This window comes from Littorina saxatilis, linkage group LG17, assembly GCF_037325665.1.
Source record: "Littorina saxatilis isolate snail1 linkage group LG17, US_GU_Lsax_2.0, whole genome shotgun sequence".
Taxonomy (NCBI): Eukaryota; Metazoa; Mollusca; class Gastropoda; order Littorinimorpha; family Littorinidae; genus Littorina; species Littorina saxatilis.
The window spans coordinates 57479081-57505913 of NC_090261.1; the positions used below are offsets into that span (position 1 = coordinate 57479081).

General features: G+C 40.6%; 1 protein-coding gene and 1 long non-coding RNA gene across 2 annotated transcripts in view; one reads left to right on the forward strand and one right to left on the reverse strand.

Annotated features, from left to right (window-relative positions):
- LOC138953325 (fibropellin-3-like) overlaps positions 1-26614 on the forward strand; it is a 40521-nt gene extending 13907 nt beyond the window's left edge. Inside the window, exons 5-6 of the mRNA XM_070325124.1 lie at positions 25594-25707; positions 26276-26614. Coding sequence (XP_070181225.1) covers positions 25594-25707; positions 26276-26433 — 272 coding nt within the window. The 3' untranslated portion in view covers positions 26434-26614. The remainder of the gene's footprint in view (positions 1-25593; positions 25708-26275) is intronic.
- On the reverse strand, positions 18184-23394 carry LOC138951764 (uncharacterized). Its single transcript, XR_011451216.1, has 3 exons — positions 21912-23394; positions 20575-20739; positions 18184-19261 (listed from the first exon to the last, which is right to left on the reverse strand). It is a non-coding gene; the product is annotated as an uncharacterized lncRNA (long non-coding RNA).
- Positions 26615-26833: the final 219 nt, after the last annotated feature.

Here is a 26833-nt window from a genome sequence, read left to right on the forward strand (position 1 = left end):
CGCCGAATAGGCCGTGTCCCCGCGGCGCGCGGACTTTCGAGCTATTCTCGTCGTTGATTGGTCAGAAATTCCGACCGAACTTTTAATGTCCTCCCGCAATTCCGGCCGGAATTCCGCCCGATTTGGAAAAAGAAAGAAATATAATGTGAATTCTTGTGTGATTACTCATTCTTTATGACAGACACACACACTTACATCTAATATATATATATATTAGTGGATGTAAGTGTGTGTGTGTGTCTATCTGTGGTCGCCATAGAGAATGGTTAATCACACAAGAATTCACATGCTGGTAATGACAGCAAGAGTTATGTCCCTCGATGTTTCTGAAATTCCACAAGTTTCTTGTTCTGAAGCTGCTCATGCATAAAAAAAAGAATATTGGAGTATAAGCATCAATTTAATTTGACATATTACCGCTAGGACAAAAACAACACAGCAGGTTTAAATTCAGCTGTTTACATCCTCTGAGAATGATAAGGTGTTTGTGCATCATGAGTTACCTTCCTTCCATAGATATAACAAATCAAGAGTTACCTCCCTTTGCTTCTAGAACATTCATCTACTCTCTTGTTTAATGTGATCTTCTTCATTTATTCTCCTGATAAGCACGGTGTGTCAACTGATTCCGTTCGTACGCCGGATGTTTCCGTTCATTCAGCGTGATTTTCGACACTTGGTCGAGGAAAAGAAATTGCAGTAAATCGTGTGGGCAGCGCACATTTGTGATATTGCAAGGATTAGGTAGCAAATTGATAGGGCTATGTGTACAATAAATATCAATGTGCTAGTCAACTTCATGATTGTTTGTTTGTTTGTTTGCTTAACGCCCAGCCGACCACGAAGGGCCATATCAGGGCGGTGCTGCTTTGACATTATAACGTGCGCCACACACAAGACAGAAGTCGCAGCACAGGCTTCATGTCTCACCCAGTCACATTATTTTGACACCGGACCAACCAGTCCTAGCACTAACCCCATAATGCCAGACGCCAGGCGGAGCAGCCACTAGATTGCCAATTTTAAAGTCTTAGGTATGACCCGGCCGGGGTTCGAACCCACGACCTCCCGATCACGGGGCGGACGCCTTACCACTAGGCCAACCGTGCCGGTGACCTCATGATTGCACACTCGGGTAAAACGTGGCAACATTGCATGATTTTCCGTCATTTTCTTGTTTTTCTCGCTCTGTAATCAAAACTGACACCTGATTTGCACATGAGCACCAAAACCATTGCCTGTTACGACATTCCGCTTGAACAGAAGTTTATAGAAACTAATTCCTGTTGTACAATCACTTGTTTTTGAAAACATGCCGATTCTGTTCGTACGCCATGATTCAGTTCGTACAAAAAAAACACGTTTCTGTTCGTACGAAAAGCGTTTCCGTTTATGCACATTTGTTTGATCAGGGAGAAACAGGCCCCCACTACAAGTTATGTGTAGTCCAATGGTCGTCAGATAGCACAGAGTACGCCTACGAGTGATATTGGGCCTCTGTGAACCATTAGATGTATTGACTTTGCATCAAACAGTTTTGTTTCCTTTCGTACTGATTTTGACGAAAACAGGTGTCTTCGTCAAAACTGAAACATCCGGCGTTGGAACGGAAACATCCGGCGTACGAACGGAATCAGTTGACACACCGTGATAAGAGCAACAGAGAATCTCTAATATGTTCCTGATATTTATGCGCGCTACAGGTGAACAGCATAGGCTGTACTGGCCTTGCACTGTATTCGATAATGGGGCGGTACATAATATGAAAAGGAAACAATCAATCGAGAAACTTAACCAAGGTGCACATCTTTGGCTCCTTGGGAGTCTGCATGCACAATATCTTGTCCTTGTTTCTTGCCATTTTTAATGTATGGCGACCACAGACAGACAGACACACCCACACTCACACCCACACCCCCCCCCCCCCCACACACACACACACACAGTGTGTATGTTTGTCCACCTTTTTATCTATACCTGTCTGTCTGTTTGGTTGCAGTAAATCAGCCAGGCACGACTGGACTGACCACAAGAACCATCACGGTTCCGGAGACTACAATCAGCACAGTTCCAGTGACTACGACCAGCACGGTTCCAGAGACTACAATCAGCACAGTTCCAGTGACTACGACCAGCACGGTTCCAGTGATCGAGCAAACCTGCACGATGGATCGGGACTGTCCCGCAGCCACCAACACTGATTGCTATCAAGGCCTGTGCCTCTGTGTCTTTGGCTTCCAATACTCCGTCAGTCGAGATGCATGCGTGGACTGTAAGCTTACATCAACTCTTACTGTCTGTGTATCGGATTTGCTGTATGTCTGTATCTCTGTCAGTCATAACGCAAACACACACACGCACGCACGCACGCACACACGCACTAACGAACACAAGCACGCACGGACGCGCGTGTGTACGCACACACACACACGTACACGCACACACACACACACACACACACACACACACACACACACACACACACACACACACACACACACACACATATCATCATCATCATCGTCATCACCCAGGTCTCCATTGCCAGTCCACCGGAACACATTCAGCCAACCAGAATAAATGTAAAAACACATCTCTGAGGCCCGAATTCTCTCAATTTCAGTTTGTGACGCGGCAGACCCGGCTTTGACCACGTACCTTACCTACCGTGGGGGAGGTATTGCTGGGTATAACAGCTATACCACAAATGGGACACCCGAGCAGTGCAAGGCAATCTGCACCAACGATACCACGTGCAACAACTTCGAGAGGGGATTGTCCACCGGCATTTGCCACTACTCGAGCGTCGGACCCACCCCGGACAACTGGGTGTCCGACAGCGAATGGGTGTCGTACCAGAAAAATTGCGCCTGAGATCCCAATATTTCGCATAGAAGGCTTTTTGCCTGTTTTTAAGCATACTTTTATATTACATACGTGAGAGAGATCAACCATCTCACTACATGTGTGTACATCATGTCAATGAGGTCAAAGTACAGTCTGGCAGAGATCTCAAAATTGTTCTATGTTTATAAGGACAAAGTCACGGAGATACACTTCATCCTCGAAAGACTTTGTTGTCTCCTCTGAAATAGTTGTGAGAACTTGCACGTGTTGCTAACATTCCTATTTCGCTTTTGACGTCAGAGATTTGACTTTAGAAAAGACACGTCAACGATTTTGACTAACCGACCTTAATGGCCCAACAGCGCAATGTTTGTGTTTATTTCTTTACTGGCAGTCAGAACCGGCTTCGCCCGGGCGTAAGCGGATCTCCGAAGCATTTGTTCCAATGAATAACATAGGAGTTGTGTAAATTCATTCAATAAAAATACGTAAAAGAAAAAAAGAAATGAAAGATAAACTAACATGTTTCGTGGTATGAGTGATCTCCCTTGCTTATTCGCATACTGGATACGTTAGGACTTAAAACTCTTTATGTCCGCGGAAGAACTCGTGTCCAGACATATTTGCTGCCCACGTAGAGTGTCATATTTAATCAAATTTCTGCTAACACGGTTACTATGGTGGGAGTTGTCTCCACACCGTCAGACATGTCTAGAACCCTAATAATCCCTTCATGATAAACTCAATGTCCTCATTTAATTTTGTCCATTGAGAACGGTTAATCAGTCATTTAAGACTTGACATGTTGGTCATGCTCGCAAGAGTTATCTCCCTTGAGGTCCCATAATATTCTACAACTGTCTTGTTCTGAAGCTGCTCATTCATGTTTTACTAAATGTGTCAACATTGACTGGGAATTGAGACGAGGGTCGTGGTACATGTGAATGTGCATAGATCGATTCCAATGAAAACTACTGGACCGATCTTCTTGAAACTTTCCATAAAAATGTTTCCATAATTATAATATCCCCAGACTGTTTTTCCTTTTTTCGATGAAAGTCTTTGATGACGTCATAATCCGGCTTGTAGTGAAAGTTGAGGCGGCACTGTTACAACCTCGTTTCGGTTTCAATGGGGACAGATAGATTCTTAGCCTGTGTTAACTTAATCAATCGAAATTGTAAGAAAAAAACACCCCGTGAAGTCCGTAAACCAGGCGTTTGGGTGTGCAGTAGTTTACTGCAAATAAACATTAGCCATATCTCGACAGTGCGTCACAATATGAATGACGTCACTCATGGCATGGAGAAAAAGTATTGGAGCCATCAGCTGCGATGCAACTTATATAATTATAATGTACGTTTCACTTGCTGTGACACACCCCTGTACTACAAAACAATCCCTTTGCAAAACAACAAGAACAACCAAACACCAACAAGAACAAGAACTACATCATCATCAACAACAACATCAACAACAACAACAACAACAACAACAACAACAACAACAACAACAACAAAATAACTGGTTATCAAGTTATTTGTGGTGAAAATGAGACAGCAACAAAATAAAAATGTCTGCCATTCTTGACTCGTAGAATGCAACACATCCAGAAGCAATTCTACGGTCCGAATTTTTTCTTTTGCTGAGGAATCAAGCATTTTCACATCAAAGCTTTGTCATGTAAGGTCCAATCAAAGTCTCTTTTGTTATCTGCAGAAGAAAAGGCCTCAAAGCTAAACATGTATACGTTATACGGTAAAGCGGTAACAACAAATCAATGGATTGAAAGCCCAGAACACAGTTTCAAAGTGATTTGATCACAATAACCTTTTTGCAAGAAAGGCGATTGTCTTCAATCCAGCATATAGAATCGTTATCAATACAAAGGAATAAGGGCTGAATTTGTTTGTACCCAGAATTTCTATGATCAAGCACGTTGCATTGACAGCACTAAAATGGATTTTCCTGCCGAAAGTAAAGTGATGATTCGTGTATCCTCGTGTATAGTTAAAGAAACAATACCATCTACGGATTTACTCACTTACACACGCACGCACACATGCACGCACGCACGCCCGCACACACATACATAAACACACACACACACACACACACACACACACACACACACACACACACACACACACACACACACGCATAACGGTTCCATTCAGCATAAAAATGTTCAATCCTGCTACAAATAAAGGCGTTATACTTCTCTGTCTACCCTAAACCGTACTTGTACAAGTTTCTTTAAAATGTATTTTAGTCTCGCGGTTTACAAATGAAAATATTTTGCTAACAACAAGAACAGATCAATAACTTTGTCAGTGCTTACAGCCTCTTTACAACCAAATATGATCAATTCCTTTGATAAAATCAACTGTGCCCAGTGTGAAAAAAACCTTTCATGCAGCCACTGAAAAAAGTCACCCCAAAAATCTGTACTGTAGAACAGTCCCTGAAATGTCTTCTTCTTCTTTACTAAAAACAAAGACACAGGGAAAAGTCAACATTATTTTTCAAAAACAGTAGATGCCTTGTTAATATAATTATGTACACCATTCTGAGCTGTAACCACCTCAATCTGGTATCAATAGTTGTTTTTATTAATTGTGATGAGACAGTTGCCTTATCAAGACTGATATTCAATTTTTGTGACCATTTTTCAATTGACTTTAATGGACCGTCAATACAAAACAACTTCTCATACAACATCTTTGAATCAGATTGCCAAAAAGTGGGATTTCAAAATCCACATTTATTTGTTGTTGGTACTTTTTTTTACTGCAACTAACTAACTCAGGGGAGATGTTAAGCATTAGAATTACCAGCGGCCCAAGATTTCGCACACACTACTGATGGCGCACCTGATGGCCTGTGCTGGGTAATTACGAACTTTGACACTAACTTGAAAAAAGTGAAAGTCATTATTGAACCGTTGGTGGTAGGTGGGTCATCGTAAAACGGAGGGCGTCGCCGTTCAGATGTCAGTTACAATGCCCAGAAAATCCATCGGGAAAACGGAGGATATCGTTATTATGAGGGGTCATGATGGAAGATTCCACTGTATAAGCACGGCAGAGTCTATTTTAACGTAGTTTGTACCCTTCGTAGCTACGTAACACTGGTGGGCCATCTACCTTTCCTTAACAAGCACACGCGTGTGATTTTTATATCAAGGCAAACTCAAGCTTAAACCCACCGCATCAGCATTGACCGGTATGTTCACCCGGACAAGATTTTTAACTTTTTAAAGGAGATACAGATTTGTTAACAAGATCTGAAGAAACAAATGTGAAAGTTAAGACGTTTTAGAACCTTTTTTTTAATTTCTTTTAACAGTGATATCGATAGACCTGAATTAATTATAAAGAGTTTTAAGCATGGAGCTTGCCATGTGAACTGAGGAAAGAAACAAACTTGCATCGATCCCGAATGGTAATATCAGCAGAAGGGACGATAAAAGATAATAACCAACTAACCAACCTCAACATTGACAGACAACACTCTGCAGCTATGGAGACGAATGAATAGCACCCTAAACCGAAGAAATAACGTGATTGGCACCTATCTCATTGACTGTATCCGTCTGTTCACGGGTGGGAACTGAAGTATCCCACAAGAGTGTAAATTTTTGCATGTCACTTTTTTAGAGGAGGCGACGCTTTAACTTGCATTCAGCTGACATTTTACAAAGAGAAACAAGTCGCGTAAGGCGAAATTACTACATTTAGTCAAGCTGTGGAACTCACAGAATGAAATTGAACGTAGTCCGCCGCTAGTGCAAAAGGCAGTGAAAGTGACGAGCCTGTTTGGCGCGGTAGCGGTTGCGCTGTGCTTCATAGCACGCTTTACTGTACCTCTCTTCGTTTTAATGTTCTGAGCGTGTTTTTAATCCAAACATATCATATCTATATGTTTTTGGAATCAGGAACCGACAAGGAATAAGATGAAAGTGTTTTTAAATTGATTTCAAAAATTTAATTTTGATTATAATTTTAATTTTTTTTAATTTTCAGAGCTTGTTTTTAATCCGAATATAACATATTTATATGTTTTTGGAATCAGAAAATGATGAAAAATAAGATGAACGTAAAGTTGGATCGTTTTATAAATTATTTTTTTTTTACAATTTTCAGATTTTTAATGACCAAAGTCATTAATTAATTTTTAAGCCATCAAGCTGAAATGCAATACCGAAGTCCGGCCTTCGTCGAAGATTGCTTGGCCAGAATTTCAATCAATTTGACTGAAAAATGAGGGTGTGACAGTGCCGCCTCAACTTTTACAAAAAGCCGGATATCTTCTTCTTCTTCTTGTCGAAAAGCCGGATATGACATCATCAAAGACATTTATCGACAAAATGAAAAAACTGTCCGGGGATATCATACCCAGGAACTCTCATGTCAAATTTCATAAAGATCGGTCCAGTAGTTTACTCTGAATCGCTCTACACACACACACGCACACACACACACACACACACATACATACATACACACATACACCATGACCCTCGTCTCGATTCCCCCTCTATGTTAAAACATTTAGTCAAAACTTGACTAAATGTAAAAAGCGGACAGTGGCGGCTGTTGTTCGATCACGATACAGAATTTCACACACTATCCCTTTTGTATGTATATAATTATTGCCCGAGCTCACACTTCGAACATTTGGTCATCTCCCGGACCACTGATTCGTTCTCTTTTCAGCCTGTCCCTGTCCGCTTCGGCGTCCCACAAGGGTCTATCCTCGGGCCTGTCCTTTTCACCCTGTACACCCAACCCCTCTCCCTGGTCATCGAACGCCACGGCTTGAACTACAACTCCTTTGCCGATGACACGCAGCTCCAGAACAGCGCCAAGCCGGAGGACGTTGACCATCTCCTGGGATCCATCTCCAGTTGTTTCACTGACATCAAGAACTGGATGACTGAGAACAAGTTGAAGCTGAACAGTGAGAAGACAGAGGCCCTTCTCGTTGGAACACGACAGAAGATTGCTTCCCTCACTGTGACCGACCTCCAGCTGGATGACGCGACTGTTCCATTCTCCCCTGCTGTCAAGAGCCTTGGCGTCTTTCTCGACTCCACTCTCTCCATGCAGACACACATCTCCTTCATCATCAAGACCTGTTTTTTCCACCTACGACGCATCGCCTCCATCCGTCGTCGCTACCTCACCCACGACGCCTGTGTCAAGCTGGTTGTCTCCCTCATCTTCAGTCGTCTGGACTACTGCAACTCCCTTCTGGCTGGCCTCCCCGCCTCATCCATTCATGGCCTACGAGTCCTGAACGCTGCTGCCAGGCTGACGTTGAGGAAGACGAAGCGAGACCACATCACCCCTCTACTTCGCTCCTTGCACTGGCTCCCTGTCAACACCCGAATCTCCTACAAACTGTCCACTCTGGTCTACAAGTGTCTCAACGACTCTGCTCCCGAGTACCTTCAATCCTCCCTGGACCTGTACACCCAGCCCTCCGACCGTCCCCTTCGTTCTGGTGCTGACCCACTCCGCCTTCACATCCCTCGCTCGAAACTCGCATCTGCTGGTCAGCGTGCATTTCCCTCCGCGGGCCCCTCCGTCTGGAACTCCCTGCCGCTTGAGCTTCGCCAGAGCCCCTCTCTTGACGCGTTCAAGAGTAGGTTGAAGACTCAGTTCTTCCCGTAGCTGGCTGAGACTTTCATGTTCGACAGTGATGTGTTGTGCCCCAAAAGACATTCTTGTGCTGTGCTCTGTGAGAGGTGTTTTCTTTGTGTTTGATATTATTTTGTTTGGACCCAGCTATTGATGTGTACATTGTTGTTAAACAGTTGTTTGTTGTATGTTTATCAGGGTTTGCTAGTGTGTGATAGGGTTTGTGTCCGTCTGTAGATGTTAGTTTCTTTGTTAGTCCTGTGTTGACAACTCTTCGACAAGCGCTCAGAACTGTACCCACGGAATACGCGCAATATAAGCTTCATATTGATTGATTGACTATACTGGTATTTACTGATCAAACCATCTCACGAACATGTTTAACGTTTCGCCTTTACTGTACTCCGGGACCAGGATTTCTTTTTGGAAAACTTTTTTTTAGTTTGTGTATTCTTCTAGCCAACGTAGGAGCTTATCTGCAATGCTATCCCAGGGTGCGTCGTTTTCACCTATCACAAGACAGGTCATGCCTGCCTTTTCAAAAACGTCACAGCTCAAGTCTACCCGGGGAGCTGGGGGTGTTTTTTTGGGATATATATACGTACAAGAGAACATGGACATAAACAGACGCGCTCATGACGATTTGAAATCATCAACGGGGCTTCTGTGGAATGAATGTGGTATTTCCTTGTTAATCATTGTGTACCAAGCTAAGCAACAGACCTCAGCTTTCATTTCGTTGATTTGAAATCATCAACGCGGCCTCAGATCACTATAATTACTGTATCTTGCAGTGTTTACAAATCAACCATTGTATACCATGCTTAACAACAGACCTCAGTTATCATTTTGTTGATTTGATTGATTGATTGATTGAGTATACTGGTTGTAGCTTGGTGTGTATACACATCAACAGAGAGAGAGAGAGAGAGAGAGAGAGAGAGAGAGAGAGAGAGAGAGAGAGAGAGAGAGAGAGAGAGAGACAGAGACAGAGACAGAGACAGAGAGACAGAGACAGAGAGAGAGAGACAGAGAGAGAGAGAGACAGACAGACAGACAGACAGACAGACAGACAGACAGACAGGAAGACAGACTGACAGAGAGACAGACTGACAGAGAGACAGACAGACAGACAGAGAGACAGACAGACAGACAGACAGACTGACAGAGAGACAGACAGACAGACAGACAGACAGACAGACAGACAGACAGACAGAAACACAGAGAGAAGAGCATATAACCAATACTAACAACAGTAAGATGGCATCGGTCGCAATGTCAGCTATAAAATGTGTACAACTCAGAAGGAAGAACAAATCTTATTTGCCTGGAGACATTTAGCCAACGCGTGTTTGTCATTGCTCTCTATTTGTCGAGAAGTAATAGGTAATAGAATGTTTTGAGAATGCTGACAGTTGCAATTTAAGTGGTCCACGTGCAACGTGCGAAACAACTAAATTAAATCAGCCATTTAAGCTTTGTTGGTGTTTCTTCGCATTTTCTTCCACGTATATAATTATGTCTCTTGTCCTATTCAGTTGCTTCAATCCATAAGGACAGTAATGACAAATAATCATCGTTTACCTTTGCTTTGTCTTCTCTAGGCTTCAATAGCAGGCACGTACATTAACACTAAGGTGTCTGAAATCCAGAGCATGCAGTGCTTCTGAATATATAAACAGTTGTGCAATTGCTCGGGCTTGAGAACAATACAGCTCTTGGATGGAAGAGCGCATGAAAAACAAGAGGCGAAGCCTTCAAGGCTCACGTAAGAAATCGTCAAACAGTAACACAAACTCAATCACTCCCGTCCGTCACACATACACACACACAGTAAGCATAGCGGTGACAAGGTGCAAGAGTGCGAGACACTAGATCTAGATCTGTCTGTCTGTAGCCTACTTACGGGACACGACTGCCAGATGGACAGATCGACACTGCGCTTTCAGCGCTTCCTCGCGCAGACACTGGAAACACGCTGTGCAGATTAACCTGTAGGAAATCTCCTTTGGTATCTTCCTTATCTATTTTTCTGGAGCTACGAAACCGAACAATGAGAAATCGTCTTCTCCGAATCGGCGAACTGCAGCTCGGTGATAACTGTATCTATACCACAATCCTTCACGCGATCTGACCTAACCTTGACCCCTGACCTGGTCTACATACCACACACGACACAAACCAGTCAAAACCCCCCACCACCCGTTTTCTTTGGATACACACTTTACGTGCCGACGAAATGTTGATAATTGCTTCTGATACTTTGAAGCTGTTGCTTGAATAATAACCAGGTAAAATTAGTATTTCGGTGTTCAGTCAAATGTTAAAGTTTCTACCACAGACATACATACATACATACATACGCACGCACGCACGCACAGACAGACAAAAGTTAGCATCGCATAGGCTACACTTACGTGAGCCAAAAATCGATGCAGTATCTGTTTTAGAAGTCTGGAGGCGGCAACTGGTCAGTCGGATCAAAGAAATTTCGTACAAACGTATTTCCTTGCCGCGAGTCAACTGAGTAACTTTTGTAGCAGGTTTGATCTGCTTTTATTTTCAAGTAGAAAAAAGAAGCCTTTAGGCGATCTGAAATCGGTTTTTCGTGTGTGCGTGTGTGTGTGTGTGTGTGTGTGTGTGTGTGTGTGTGTGTGTGTGTGTGTGTGTGTGTGTGTGTGTGTGTGTGTGTGTGTGTGTGTTTGTGTGTGTGTGTGTGTGTTACAGACAAGCAGCAAGAAAAAAGCGTGTGTGTGTGTAAACGTTTTCTTAGATTTTTATTTTAATGTTAAAATACTTGCGTTCAAATCAATATTTGTCTTGTGAATATCAAAAGGGAGTATCAGACTTGTATTAAAAATAATGGTCTTTTTAAACGATATCAATGACACAAGAACGGATTAACAATAAAGTTAATCATGAGTGAGCGACCACAGAATGATAAGCAAAACGAGGAACCAAGACAAAGACTAACTTAAGCATGTGTTGAAATTTAAGAAAACGGGAACATTTGCCTCAGTTAATCACAAAGGAAAAAAACAAATTGTTCACCAAGGAAGTTGTTTGTGCATTCAGAAATTCACAAAATCACTGGACGTGAAGTCATTTTTGAAAAAAAGTTCCAAAAGCAGTGTTGCGGGTATTTTCTTTTACTTTCAATTTTCTGAGATAATAAATTAGCAGAAAGCAGTAAGTCCACTTGCTGCTCCATGCCCTTTTCTCAGCCAGATAAAACGCTAGGATATACTATGGCAGAAAGCAGTAAGTCCAATGCTGCTTTTTGCCATTTTTAAAAAAATAAGATTTAAGTCGGGATATAATTTGGCAGAAAGCATATGTCCTCTTACTGCCTTTTACCATTATGTTTGAGTGAATGAGTTTAGGGAATTAATTCGGCAAAAGGCAGTAAGTCCACAAAAATCATTATTTATAAGTGATGAATCAAATGAGGGTTTTAATATTCATAGCAGAAACGCATAATAATGCCCTTCATGTTATCAGCAAACAAAGAAATCATTTAAAGCTTTTCATTCCAAAACAGTGATGCAAACAGAAAATGTCGATTTTCTCGAAACTATGTTTCATGGACTTGCTTCCTTCTGCCTTTACACAGCAGCATGCCCATAAAACCCCCACAAAAACGCTGCGTGCTCAAAGCACCAAGGGCCGTTGCCATAACAAAAACCGTCTGCACACACCATGCAGTTTCAATCGTCTTTGTACATCCGCATTAGCCGGCCATATATAATATGATTAACATAAAGCCTATATTCTACTGAATAAATGAATACATGTATTGAATATACGAATGAAAGGGATACCGAGGAAAAGAATGGCAAAATAAAATAGAGAGAGAGAGAGGGAGAGAGAGAGAGAGAGGGAGAGAGAGAGTATGCGTTTGTGAGTATAGCAGCAGGAAACGTCAAGCCTAGTAATCAACGAACTAAAGAAGGGGGTAAAACGAAAGAGAGGGTAAACAGAACACGCCCCCCTTAACTAAACCTTCATAAAAACTGACTGTTTAACTTAACAAAGATGGTCCTAAAACAAAAAGGGACTTTATGTGTTGTATCCAAAAACGATGTGATTAAAACATTACAAGAAAAGGTAGGGCAAAGAAGATCCTAAAATCTTCAACTCGAATCATTTCCTATAGCTACGTGAAGGGTAAAGTCCAGTTGCGGGAGGGGAGGGGGGACTAGAACAAAGGCCCCTCTGTGGTCAGTCGGCTTCCCAGGGCCAGCCAAGCTCGCCTCAGCAACACATGTGAAAGTAATTAACTCGCACGGTACCGGAGTTTTGCTAAGGAATAGAGTAAAACTCTGATTTGGCTGCACAAAAGTTGTCAGCTTAAAATGACCTACTTTCTCTGCTCAACGCACGGGCTATTCATACTTTATCTCATCTTGTACACTTACAAGGCTCCTATGGGGAAAATAAGAGATACCAAAAAAATGTATGTGCACTGCACTTTTCTCTCCACACACACACACACACAGGCATATGATCCACAAGTTCCTATCCCATTTGTTTGGCTCTGTCGACTCCTGGTTTGTTTTGTATCCGCTTGCTTCCCTTTATGTAATAAACCGACCATAGAACGTCGGTCACAGTTGAAATTAATGCTACATGAGTTTGCTTTCCAAACTGATACGAAGTGAACGGGAGCATAGGGTCATTTATTAACTTAACTTACCTCCAACAGTGAGATCGACAGAGCGTACAGTACTCTAATACGAACGGAGTATCTCGGACACATGCTCGAGAACTCACATGGAATATTTTAAGTTAACATTTCTTTTTTCAACCACTGATTCGTTACCCGGCGGTCACGGGTTCAAATCTCTCAATTGGCTAGAATTAAAAACAATGTTTCGACTTTTACTTTTTTCCGAACTTGTAATTCATTTTCAAAGTTTTTAAGTGACACTGAAAATCAAATGTATCAAAGGATTGCATAATTATCGAGTGAACTATTTCCCAAAATTACCCATTCTATTTTTAGTTACATCGGGGACACCCCGAAGCGTCCCGGTACCAAAGCGTCCCGGTACTGAAGCGTCCCGGTACCAAAGCGTCCCGGTACCGAAGCGTCCCGGTACCAAAGCGTCCCGGTACCGAAGCGTCCCACTATAACGCGTCACAGGACTTAAGACTTTTTTTCTTTTTTTTAAACCTTGACCTTGATTTGACCTTGACTTGACTTACCATATTTAAAAAAAAAGATTTAATCTTGACCTTGATTTGACCTTGACTTCACTGATTTTTGTAATTTTGCACAGACCTTGATTTGCTTTCGGTAAAAAAAAAATCACTTTTTGTCCAACTTTTCCCCAACTTTACTTTAGATCTGTACTCACAACACACCAATTTGGAAATACTGTACCCGTGTGGACAAGTTCGGGGGAAAAGTCCGTAGGCTTCCGTTCACAAGAGGGATATGTCTGTTATCACACACGCTTTCTGGCTTCACTAAGCGTGAGCGTCGGAAAAAATCTTTTCAGTTCTGCCTCCGACTTTTAAATTGTATCATTTGGGTTAATTTGGGTTTGTTTGGGTTAATTTGGGTAATAGAAAACGTTCGCGCTGGACCCGAGTACTCTTCAGACTGGCTCGCTCCCCCAGTATGAAAGTTTTTGTCTTGTGCACGTTTAAGACCAAGTGATTGCTCTGTGTGAATTACAGGCATTCCCTTTGCTATATAAATACATTGGCATGCGAGCCGAGGATGTGCGTGGTGACTGGTACCGGGACGCTTCGGCACCGGGACGCTTCGGTACCGGGACGCTTCGTGCCCTACTGCGCGGGAGCGTCCCGAAGCGTCCCGGTACCAAAGCGTCCCGATACCCCTGTGACGCGTTATAGTGGGACGCTTCGGTACCGGGACGCTTCGGCACCGGGACGCTTCGGTACCGGGACGCTTCGTGATGTTACATCGGCTTCTGAGAAAAGCCCTAATGGCCGATTGTATCATCGCGCGTCAACTGCATGTAATAGTCGTAGACTACTTCAATTCCTAATGTACTTCTGACAGAATCAATACTGGAATGACAGACCGCTGTGTCTCAGCCTCAGGAACAGTCGTCGTTAAACAGACACAATCTTGCGTCTCTGACAGATCAAGGGTTGCAATACGTCAATGATCTTGTCTATTGAATTATTTGAGAGATAAATAGATAGAGAATAAAAGATCTCGCAGTTGAATCGTTATTTCTGATTACTCGAAGACCGACAAGACAATATGAACTATTGTGGCAATTGCAGCCCGTATCAGCCTGTTTATCTGCTCTCAAAAACAGTCTTTAGGAATCCCAGCAAATGTTGATCAAAAGGAAAACTGCGACAATACTAACCGGAAGGAAAAACATTGACCAAGACGTCTAGGTTTTCACATAGTTTGTGGTAAAGAAACCGGCTCAACATAAAACAGGCTAAGCGTTTTTATTCTGAGAAGCAAGGCCTTTGGGATAAAACTGTCAAAGTGTACATGTGCATGTCGGGCTAACTGTTAAGGTGATTCCAGTTGTCATTGTTTCTGTTTCAAGAAATTTCAACCGAGGAACATTTACCATCGTATCAACACAGTTCGTGTTGACGAGTCTCGATCAGCAAAATGGCGGAAGCGATTTTGCGTAGCTTGAAAATGTCATGGGCATTTCTTTGCTTGAGAGTATTAATCTGCGAATTATCTGTCCTGTCGCTCGCAGAAAGTATAAACCCTCACCTTGACAATGATATCCTGCAAGTCTACAACGTTATGAACGTTTACCAGTGTCAGAGATTGTGCTGGTATAGACGTTCGTGTGCGCGATATTCCTTTTATACCATGAACGACACATCTGGGGGAAGCAAAGACAACTGTGTTCTGCACGTGACTAATTACAAACAAAATCAAGACCAAGTGGAAGGATGGATGCTTGAGAAAGCCTCATCAAAAGGAATGGTATGTCTCCATTTCATCATCATCGTTATCATCATCATCATCGTCACTGCCACCACCCACACCACCACCACCACCACCGCCATCATCATCACCATCATCATCATCATCCAACTTCATCATCAAACTTCATCATCATCATCATCATCATCATCATCATCATCATCATCCAACATCATCAGCATCAGCAGCTTCATCATCAAAGAAGTCGTCTTGTTAAAAAACACCATATACACTGACTTGTGCCGAGAAAACTACTTTAGATTTTATTCCTAAGTTGTAAGCTATTGGTTTTTAAAATCAAATCAAAACAGATGTCTTAAATAGATATAACAGGTGTGATGTTGCATAAACAGATATAAGTAGCCTGCTTTGTGTGTGCATTGTCTCATAAATGTGTGTGTGTGTGTGTGTGTGTGTGTGTGTGTGTGTGTGTGTGTGTGTGTGCGTGCGCGTATGTGTGGATGTGTGTGTGTGTGTGTGTGTGTGTGTGTGTGTATGTGTGTGTCTCTGTGTGTGTGTGTGTCTGTCTGTTTGTCTGTCTGTACCCCTGTCTTTGTCTGTGTGTGAAGCCTCCAGATCACGGGTGCCTGGCAAGACCTTGCAGGGAAAAGGAGATCTGCGTTCCCTACAAGGGAGGAGTCAGCTTTCAGTGTATCCACGCACCAGGTTCAGGTTTGTGCGCTTCACAACAGTCACAGGGACCATCTTATTATCTATGCATAGTAACCCAGCCAGCAAAATTTTGCGCAGCGAATGCGTGTCGCAGTCGCCAAACTCTGCGTAACAACTGCACTGGACGCATGCGTAACGCGCGCGATTTTGCAAAGCGAAATACATGCGTGACACACTCGTTTTCCCTCAGATTACGCAGACCATACGCACCTCCAGCGCATGCTTATTTGACACCAAGACAAATTTGCACTCTCCACGCAGACGTCACGATTGCTTTACGCATTCTCACGCTATTAACGCGCTCTCCACGCAGACGACACGATTGCTTTACGCATTTAACGCGCTCTTGACGCAGATGTCCTGATCATCTTACGCACTCTCCACGCAGATGTCACGAATTATTGACGCATTCTCAGGCATTACGCGCTTTTTACGCTCTCTTCACGCAGATGTCACAATTGCTGTACGCATTCTCACGCATTTGACGCACTCTCCACGCAGATGTCACAATTGCTTTACGCATTCTCACGCATTTGACGCACTCTCCACGCAGATGTCACGATTGACCTACACAATTTTACGCAGACCACACAACCGCTTTACGCACTCACAAACAAATAATGGGCAGTGCACAACATTGTATTGATCCAGAAAGACAAAGGTCAAGCGTGCAGGTTCGATAACAGAGATGATCATAATTATGTACAAGTTCTAAAACAAAAATGCAGTCAAATAAATTGATTAAAACAAAGGAGAGATTTGAATCTCGCTTATTGCCATTGTGACTTCCAGGTTTTAATTTCACTGCATTTTGACATACCAGCAGCACGGAAACAAAAATGATCAAAATACTATTCAAAGCAGAATTCAAATTGGCAGAACAAAGAATAAATAGAACAAAACCCTGATAGTCATCATCGATACGCCGTAGTACATGCAGTGAAGAATCCAGTATAACTTATAAGAGAGAATTTTGATGTACACTCGTCACTATATCACATTGATGTAAACAAATAAATAAATAATTGGCACAGCCTAGGCATAGGCAGCAGTGAGTTGTATCAACATGTTTGAATACAGAACAGCAACAAAAAGAGAAAAAAAGTTCTACAAGCCAGCTAATAGTTGAACTTCAGATTACTAATGATATCACAAACACTTAGTTAATGCCCATTCTCCAGGGATCGAAATCCAGTCAATGTACACCAAACTAGGATAACACATACATTTAGAATCTATCACGACTGCATAAAACATTGGTATGCAATTCACAAAGCAAGGAACTTGAAACATGAACATTGACATTAAACATACATATGTGCCCCACACACATTTCGGACAAGGCAGCTGAACGAAATTCAGATGTGGATGGAGCACAAAATAATTACATGGGGCGGCATGAAAGCATACTGGGACAAGGAACAAGCAAGAGAAAGAGGATAAGAAGATAAAAGGAAGAACAAACCGAAGAATAAGAAAGAAAAAAACAAAATAAGAGAAGGAGAGAGAAAAATAAAAGGAAAAAGGAAAAAAAAGGGAGACAATCATATGAATGTGTACCATTTAAATAAAAGAAATTAAAAAAATTACTTTTAAAAAGGAGACATTTCAGGTTTTGATTTGAAGTGTGTTAACATATTCACATATACCAGTAACTTTGCATGGAAAAAAAAAGTTCACAATGATTTGAAGCAAATTCAAATGCCAGAGAAAAAACAGAACAAAACCCTGATGTCATTGATAATCAGTGGTACGTTCAGTGAAGAAAAAACAATTGACACAACCTAGACATGGGCAGCAGTGAGTGATCAAGTTTCACTAGGATAGGAGGAGGATAGGATTTTATATAGTCCATGAGGGTAACCTCACAGAAATTACAAAAGTAACAACTACAATAATGAAACAAAAGGTAAAATGCCAGCTAATAGTCAAAATTCAGAACAATGATATCAAAAAGAAACACTTATTCAATGCCCCTTCTCCACTGATATGTATAAGCACACCAACATGACATAAACTCATAAATTTAAAAAAAAACATGACATAAAACTCATAATTAATTAAATTAAAAAAAACTTATCAGACTGCGTAAAACATAGGTTTGCCATCTCAAAATGGATGTAAAACACGCAGCTTACTCACAAAATGATAGACAAGTCTCCAGCGGCCAGCTGCTTAGCAAACAAAATAAGGTGGCGAGGATCAATATAATTGAAATGCATTTTTTTTGCTGTTTCGGAGAGAACTTTGCTTCATTTACCTTACACTGCCTGCATTCAAGGGCTAAATTTTTATCAGGTGCACCAAGACTTACATCTATAGAAATCCAATCATAACGGTTTTAACAGCAAAAAAAAAAAAGTATATTTCTAGTCTCGCTTCTAAATTCTCAACTCAACTCCAAAAAATAATAAAGAACAACAAAAACCCGCATCATGCATTGTCTCCTTCAAGCTGCCTAGGTTGTTTGCGTTCGACTCCCATAAATGACAAGGAATTGTTAAAACCTTTTCTTTCTATTTGTTCACTTTTTGTTTTCTTCTTTTCTGAACTCTTTATACTTGTATTTTATTCATTTTAATTTAGCCTGAAGGTTTGAGTCGTGTATTAAAAATCGAATATAGTGTGTAAGTGCCCTTGAACAGCTTTTCCAGAATCATGTATTCTATATTTTTAGTATGGGATACCCACAAGAAAAGTTCAAATGCATCCATGCGTCTCCACTGATAGTAATGGTAGTTGAGCACTTCCAGTTTAGTCTTCTGTCGTTCTGACACAACCTAAAAGGGTACATCATGTCTGAACATCATCTGTAGAAGAGTGTGAAGTTTAAAGCTTAGCTTAAATAATGTCCAACAAAACCCCAGACTCTTCTGTACATTACCCATCAGCCACACAGACCTGAACTGTGAAATACAATTACTCACTAGCAATTTCTCAGGCGAGTCAAATCTTACATTCATCAAATTTTTGCAACTAGCATTGTAAATAAGCCTACAGAGATTACAAAGTTCAATTACTGCAAACCAAATCATGAAGGCTCTTCCATGGCCTGTTGTCTCTTTCTTTTATCACAGGCTTCCAAAAACCAGTCTTGAACGGCCGTCTTCAAGGTCTTGACCTGTGGCACCCGTACAGCTTCACGGAACAGCCTCTGCATGACAAAACAAAAAATAACATGAACTTAGATCATCAAACAACTATCACTGATTTGAGAAAAGTCTCAAGTTTATTTCCTGACGCCTGTAAACTTGCTAAAAATCATACAGACACACAAACTTGCATACACACCATACGCTTTTACAACACACCAACTATACTTGAGTTAGGAAATTACAACACATTGTAATCCTTGTAGAAGAGAAGTAAAAAAAAATACCTACCCTAATATTTGTTTTAACCCTTTCGCTGCCAATCAAAACTTGGGTATGTGCATTCCTGACTGCCAGGGAATATTGGAGTTTGGGGTGTAATAATTCACAAAAAAATCTAGCTTCAAACTGGCAGTAGGTAGGTAAGTAAAACCTATGTTGTTTTTAAAGGAAATTGAACCAAGAATCTGTTTTTAGTGTCTAATCATGGAAATGATAATTAGTTTGGCTTATAATGATGTTTAAATATGAACTTTTGAAAAATCAGCCCGGCGCATCTTCCGGTGCCTGTGGATCAAACACAGGTGGCTGTTTTGCTCGCTCCAAGAAAGGATTATAATCACTGTCATCTACCTGTTTCCAACGAATTGTCCGAAAGAAGATCTTCCCCTGTCAGTATCCATAATCATTTGCACCGCCTGTAGCATCAGTCCGGCTTTGTTTTTCCCTACTAGGGCCCGGTCGACAGTCACCGTTAACCATTTTGACGAGTCGAGATTTCTCTCCCATACCCTGTCGACAAGGCCGAAAATAGCCTTCAAACGCAAAACCGCGTCACCATTTATGTTTATTCATGAGAATGAGGTATCCTACCAAGCCATTGGCTGCTATTTGTGTGTCAGCAGTGACGTAGCATTTCTGGAAAATCCCGGAACGGAGAAGACGGGTTTACCCGTCCTAAGGCGCTGCGGCTGCACAAGCGCATGACTGGTATACCCGTCATAAGGCAGTCAAGTGGTTAAAGTTACCTTTACTATGACTTTTTCTTTGGGGGCCTTCGGAAATTCATAATACATGTACTGTGACGTGCAGACGCATATGTGACGACATCATACCGTTTGCTAACATCCTTATTTCGTATGTAGTCGAAAATCCATGACACTGACAAATGAGCTCAGGAACTTGGCTTCTAGCAATTTAATGTTAAGCGTAAAAGCTTTGACAACTATCATTCACATGTGAAACATGGCAAATTTAAAATTGATTCCAAAGAACAAAATTTGAGACAGAAATAACTTGTTGTTTTGTAGACATGGATTTTATCTTCTTCCTAAAAGGACCAGGATGATTTTACAAATTATGAAAAACAACTCACTGTCGTTGGCTTTTAGTCGCAGCGTACACCATGGTCTCTTTCCCTGCCCTCCCCCAGAGCCCCCTGTCAGCAACCGTGTAGCCTATGGAACACCTTCGTCATCACAGCATCAGTAGTCGTCTTTAGTTCATGTCCACCAACCACACCGAGCTCATGGTCATGGATCTGAAACAAACAAAACAAGCCAACTGAATTCCAAAAATCAAATATTCAGACAGCTCTTCTTCACATACAAACAATTCAATCTGGAAGCATCATACTGTCACCTGGAACAAAAAATCAATAATCGCACTTGCTTTAAAAAAAAAAGTTTTCAGAAGAGCAAATGGTGATTGAGTGTAGCATTGTCATAAAATGTAATCACACACCTCAGGTGACCTGCATCAATCATTCAATACTATCTCACAAATCTTCATTTGGAAAGCACAAACATAGTTAGAAGAGAGCGTCAACCGTGATACTATTCAGTGTGGACAATTTTTTTCTGACCCATAATCCGATGCCTACACAAAGTGAGAATCAGAACTCACAAGAAGGCACTGTTGCATGTTTGTGATTATTTGCTTGAGTGTAGCACTTGCAATTTTGAACTTGAGGAAACAGCGTAGCAATTTCTGTTACATCCCTGAAAACCTAGCAGATGGCAGCTCTGGCCACAGAGCAATATTTGCATTATTTCTCACAGATGCAATGATCACAGAAAACAAAGTGGTGCATGCATTTTCCGCACCCCACATGAGAAAAAGAGGCCCATCATTGTGCGTACCCATAAGCATAGTTTTATCATCAAAATGTGTTGGTTAAATTCACAAATGTGACCAATACGCATAAACCAGTGATGGCGCTAATATTTTTTCAAACTGGTACACAAACTTTTATGATGAAAACAGTCCAGAACCAAAAGGTAGGCTGGTCATTGGAACCAGTAAGAGTCCAACTCAGAGTACTGCTTTTGTTGTTTTACCAGCGAAAAAAACGGTAGTTCTAAAAATCAACCGGTAGTTATACCGGCAGCCAATTATTTTCCGGTATTTTCTCATTTCAACCGGTAAAATACCGGTAATTACCGGTTAACGCCAATACTGATAAACCTTGCATGAATTCCCAGGATAATGGGAAACTGGTCATGACTGAGAACTGATGAACAGTTAAGATACACCCGTGAACCGTGATGACATCTGGCATCCTCCAAAAAGCACACACTCAAGGTAACATTTAAAGCCTAAAGAGCGTCTAACAATAACATGTCACTCTCACAAGATCTTGCTACAGTTATCTGGGGAAAATAGCACAGGCATGACTGGTCTGCTTCAACAATAACATTCAAAGCCACCTACCAGTGATCACTCCTTCGACAGATCCATCATGTGCCTTCAACATCTTCCACACTCAACAGTAAAAAGATGACTCCATCGAACAGTAGCACAGGCTCTGGCTCCACCATGATTCTTTGGCGACCAATTACTAAATTAGTCGCATCAGGTCCATCTGCTCCTGTAGAACCTTCTCCAGCAGCAAGAACTGATGTTTATCTTGCCGCTCTGCTCTGCTCGTAGTCTTGTGTCCGCTGAATGGAAGAAAAGAAGAACAAAAAGTCATTTACATGAAGCAATACATATTTTAGACAATCTGTCGGCCTGAAAAGAAACCATCAGCACTAAAAAACAATCTGAGCAAATGTTCAAAGTAAACGTGACATCTCTATATTTTTGAATTCAGGAGAAGATGAGGAATATATATATTGCAATCAATTTTTAAAGGGGCATACAGAGTGGCATTTGATGGGGTAAAAAGATGTAGGGACTCAGCAGTTGGAGATGAAAATTTTTGTGTGTATTTACTTCAAGCAGATTTTTTTCTTCTTTTTTTTTAGACAGAAGAACAAACACACACTAAAAATCCTTGTTTAAAGTTGAACTGACCTTAACTTTTCCTCCAAACACTAGAACTTTTTGTATTCATTCAAAAATATTCATCAAAAAGGTTAAATTTTAAATTCAATTTTGCAGACTTTGGATGAAAAGTTACTCTTCTCTGGCATCCTGCGGACACAGTTCACACTTTCTCATCAATGAGATGCCTGTGTTAATTAAAAACAAACATCAATAAAACTATTAAAATAAAATAAAAATTTAAATATAAAAATAAAATCGACCAACCGCCCCCACCCGATTTTTTTTCCCTTTGCTGGAAACAATACATTTGTTTCACTAAAACAGTAAAAGAGATCAGCTGAATTTGTTTGACACATCTGGTTATAACTAAAAGAATAAAACACAAAATAAGCCAAAGTCACAGAACAAAAAGACGCTGTCAGTGTCACTATCAATGACTCTGAATGAGACACTCATTGCTATCGAGCCATACCTGTTCATCTTCACCTTGCCGGGACGGAACGACAGTCTGCGTTACTGGCATCGGTGGCGGTGTTAAGGTCACTGTCCATCTCAGCTTTCTTCACCTTCAGTTCAAACAAGCAGTGAGCACCGTCATACTCAAGTCAAAGCTTTCTGAAAAAATAAATACTTGGAAGTTAAATAGGATCACATTGATTCCCAAACCTAACAGTAACAGTAACACGCAAACATCAAAACTGGAATATTAATTATTAAATATAAGCATCTCAATTTCACTAAATTAGTATATTTATTTTCTCTGTGATGTATTTTTTTATTTCTCTTTCAAACAAATCTGTTTTTCAACTTTATCACTGCACACGCTGACACAGCCTCTGCCTGCCTCTCTAGTCTATGCATGCCTCGGGAACAAGGGTAATTTTTCTCTTTTCCGAGACTCAGACACAGAATATTCCACTATGACTATGAGTCTATGTCAGTATGCGGAACTGAAAGTTGAACATCTGTGGAAAAATAAAAAGATCTATACAAATAAAAAAAAACAGATATATGAAGAGCCTATTAGTATTACTACTAAAGCTCCTGACAACTGCTGCCGCAATGACTCGACCAGATTAGGAACCAACCAAAGTTCACCAAGAAACAGACAATGAGACATAAAATGATAAACGAAAATTCAGTTTTTATGGTGCCGTGAGCGACCCGCGAATCGGGATTCGGATGGTATTTTCACTCTTCCACAACTCCTTAAAAACAAACCACTGCATCAATCAACTTTATGTTTTTGGAAAAGTTAGTTCATTCATCCATCTTTCAGACAAAACAAACATGAATGAATAGAACAGTGTTCTTCTAGGCGAAAAAAAAATCGAAAGTGTGAGAAATTCTCTCTGCCATCAAATTCGGAAGCCGAAGCCGCGAGCTATCAAAAATTCAAATTCCCAAATCTTTCCTTCAGTTGATCAACTTACCTATTCTTGAAAGAAGTCAATCTTCATTTCAGAGAGAAGGATAAGATTACCTTGCATCCAATAAGCAAGTCAAAAATACAAGTCAATATGAAGAAAAAGCAAAAAAACGCCGATACAATGTGGATTTGACAGACTTCTTGCCAACAGGAAGTTGGAGATTGTCTGATTGAAGTGGGTCTGACAGACAAGGGAAATAACTTCAATAAATTGCTCTTTTCAGTCAAGGTAACTGTCTCCCCTGAAATTGAACTTTCATAGAGATTTTCTTCCAAAGCAAAATAAAATAAAATGAAAATATGCTGAGAACAAATTTTATGTAACCATTAACATCAGCCTTTATTTTGAGTAGATAATTAGTTTCAAAGTTACTTTAGTTTACATTTTTTTGTTTAATCTGAATTTTTTAAATGTTTTTATCGTTTTGTTATGGGTGTTCATATAGATTTCAGTTATCTTTTCTGTTCATATAATATTTTTATTATGCTTTGCCTAGATTTTTCAACGACATTATTTTGTGGAAAGCTGATTCCTACAACAATACCAAATCCCCATTACAATAATTATAATACATGCTAAAACAATTATAATGATAATACAAATTAAAATAATCATATTTATTTTAAGATAAAAATAATCAGGATAACAATTAAGCAAATAAATGTTAGTAATAACAAAATGATTAAATAAAAATTAAATGGGAAAACCATTACATAAAATAAAAATATTTTTATTAAACTTTTAAATGCATTTTTTTTTAACCGAAACTGTCTTAAGATAAACTGAAAAATAACGGATTGAAAGTTTTTATGCAATTTTTTTTCTAAAAAAAAAAAAAAAGAAGTTTTTGAAGAAGAATAACTATTCATAACCAAAATTTAAAAGTAAATATTTTTTAATAACATAAAATATAATAAATTATTTCATGAAGTAAATGCATAAACCCACGGTATAAAATTAGGAAAAACAAAAATTGCAATCACCTTTTCATTGAATCCATGCGTGCTAAACACTGCGTGGTGAAGTCGTTTCGAATGCGACAATCTGCGTAAAAGTTGGCGAAAAGTAACGCGCGCGAAGCGAAGGTGTCACGAGGCCGTACGCATCCCCGCATGAAAAACGCAGAAATAACGCATGCGTCACGCAGAATCATGCTGGCTGGGAAGCGGCGGCAGGAAAATCAAATGGTCATGTTTAGCTGAGTTAGTCAATAACTTGGGTTAAAGTTTTCGTGCACTTTAATGGGGATACAACGAGAGAAGTAGAAGAAAACGTGAACAAACGGTTGTCTTTTACTTGGCAACAAAATCAATTGAACAAAGACAGCAGACAAAAATTCCGTTCACATCGACAAAATTGAATATTTGTAAACAAGAAGAATTACCATCGTACATTTCAACCGTATCCATCATGATATTTGTTTTTAAAGACTTTCTATATTCGCTACACTTAGCTTTGGTATTGGAATGTCATTAAAAAACCCATAACTATCACTTACTCTATTACAGATGTCGTATGCATTTAAAGCGCTGTATCCCCTTTGTTTATCAGATGTCATTAAAAACACTTCGCGAAGTCTTGGCACAGTCAACTTCGGGCGCAATTAAGAACAGACGTGAGTCAGATTTCGACCAACATTATTATTGTTCACGAGCGGTATGAAGAACATAGCACAAATCATTTGTACTGTGCAGACATAGACGAGTGTGCCTCCAGCCCCTGTCAGAACGGAGGGAGCTGTGTAGACAAGGTCAACGCCTACACGTGCGTCTGTCCAACTGGGTACACCGGACACAACTGTCAGATTGGTAAGGCCACTCTCTACTTGAACTTTCATGTGGAAGAATTTTTTTCAAATGTGTTGTTTGTGCACAGTAGAATCTTTTTAATTGTGTGTTATGTGGTTTAACATTCATGCATGTGTGTCGAACATTTTGTTAAGTGTATAAGTTTACTTCGCTGTGTATTACTATTTGATTTAGTATTGTGTGACGAAGTATGTATATGTGTATGTTTTTGAAAGGCGCTTAGAACTGTTGTAGAATTTGCGCCATATTTATAAGTATACTGACTATAATCATTTGTATTATTAGTTTTAGATGTTTATTTCAACTAGATTGGTAGATTGAAGATTACCACTTCAACTCATCACCATTTAAGCAAAGTTTCTAATAGGAAAACTTTGCTCTTTTATTCTACTTTCTTTCTTTCTATTAAATGGGGAAGTGGGCGACTTGCCTATATTTTGCTAAAAACAATTAAAACAGTACGTTTTTTAACCTACTAAATGATGTGAGTTACCAAAACTTTGGAAATTGAATAGATGTATTGAATTAAAAAAAACCATTTACTAAATCATTAGATTATCTTCAACAGACACAGACGAGTGTGCCTCCAGCCCCTGTCAGAACGGAGGGAGCTGTGTAGACCAGGTCAACGCCTACACGTGCAACTGTTCTGCCGGTTACAATGGAAGTAACTGTGAAACAGGTAAAGGCCCGGTCACACAGCCCAAAAGTCGCGTAAACGCATGAATCACGCATAACATTTGGTTGTGCGTGCTTGTCGGTCGAGAATTTGACAATTTTCGCTGATTTACGCGATGAAAATCACCGAGGAATTGCGCAAGAACTACGGAAAGATCACGCAAAAATCACTAACAAACCACGCACTACAGCGCATAGGCACGCAAAGGTCCACGGAAAACCACGTATAATCTGCGCACTATCACTAACGTATGAATCGCGCATAATTCGCGCATGATTCGCGCATGAACTGCGCAAGGAGTGCGCAGCAGCGCGCACGTCCGTTCCGCGCATATATAAACTAATGCAACCGCGGCGCCTTGGCATTTTCGCGAACGATAACTGATATTCCACGCATATTTCGCGCATTGTTCGCGTAAGAACTACGCAGAAATTACGCAAACCAGCG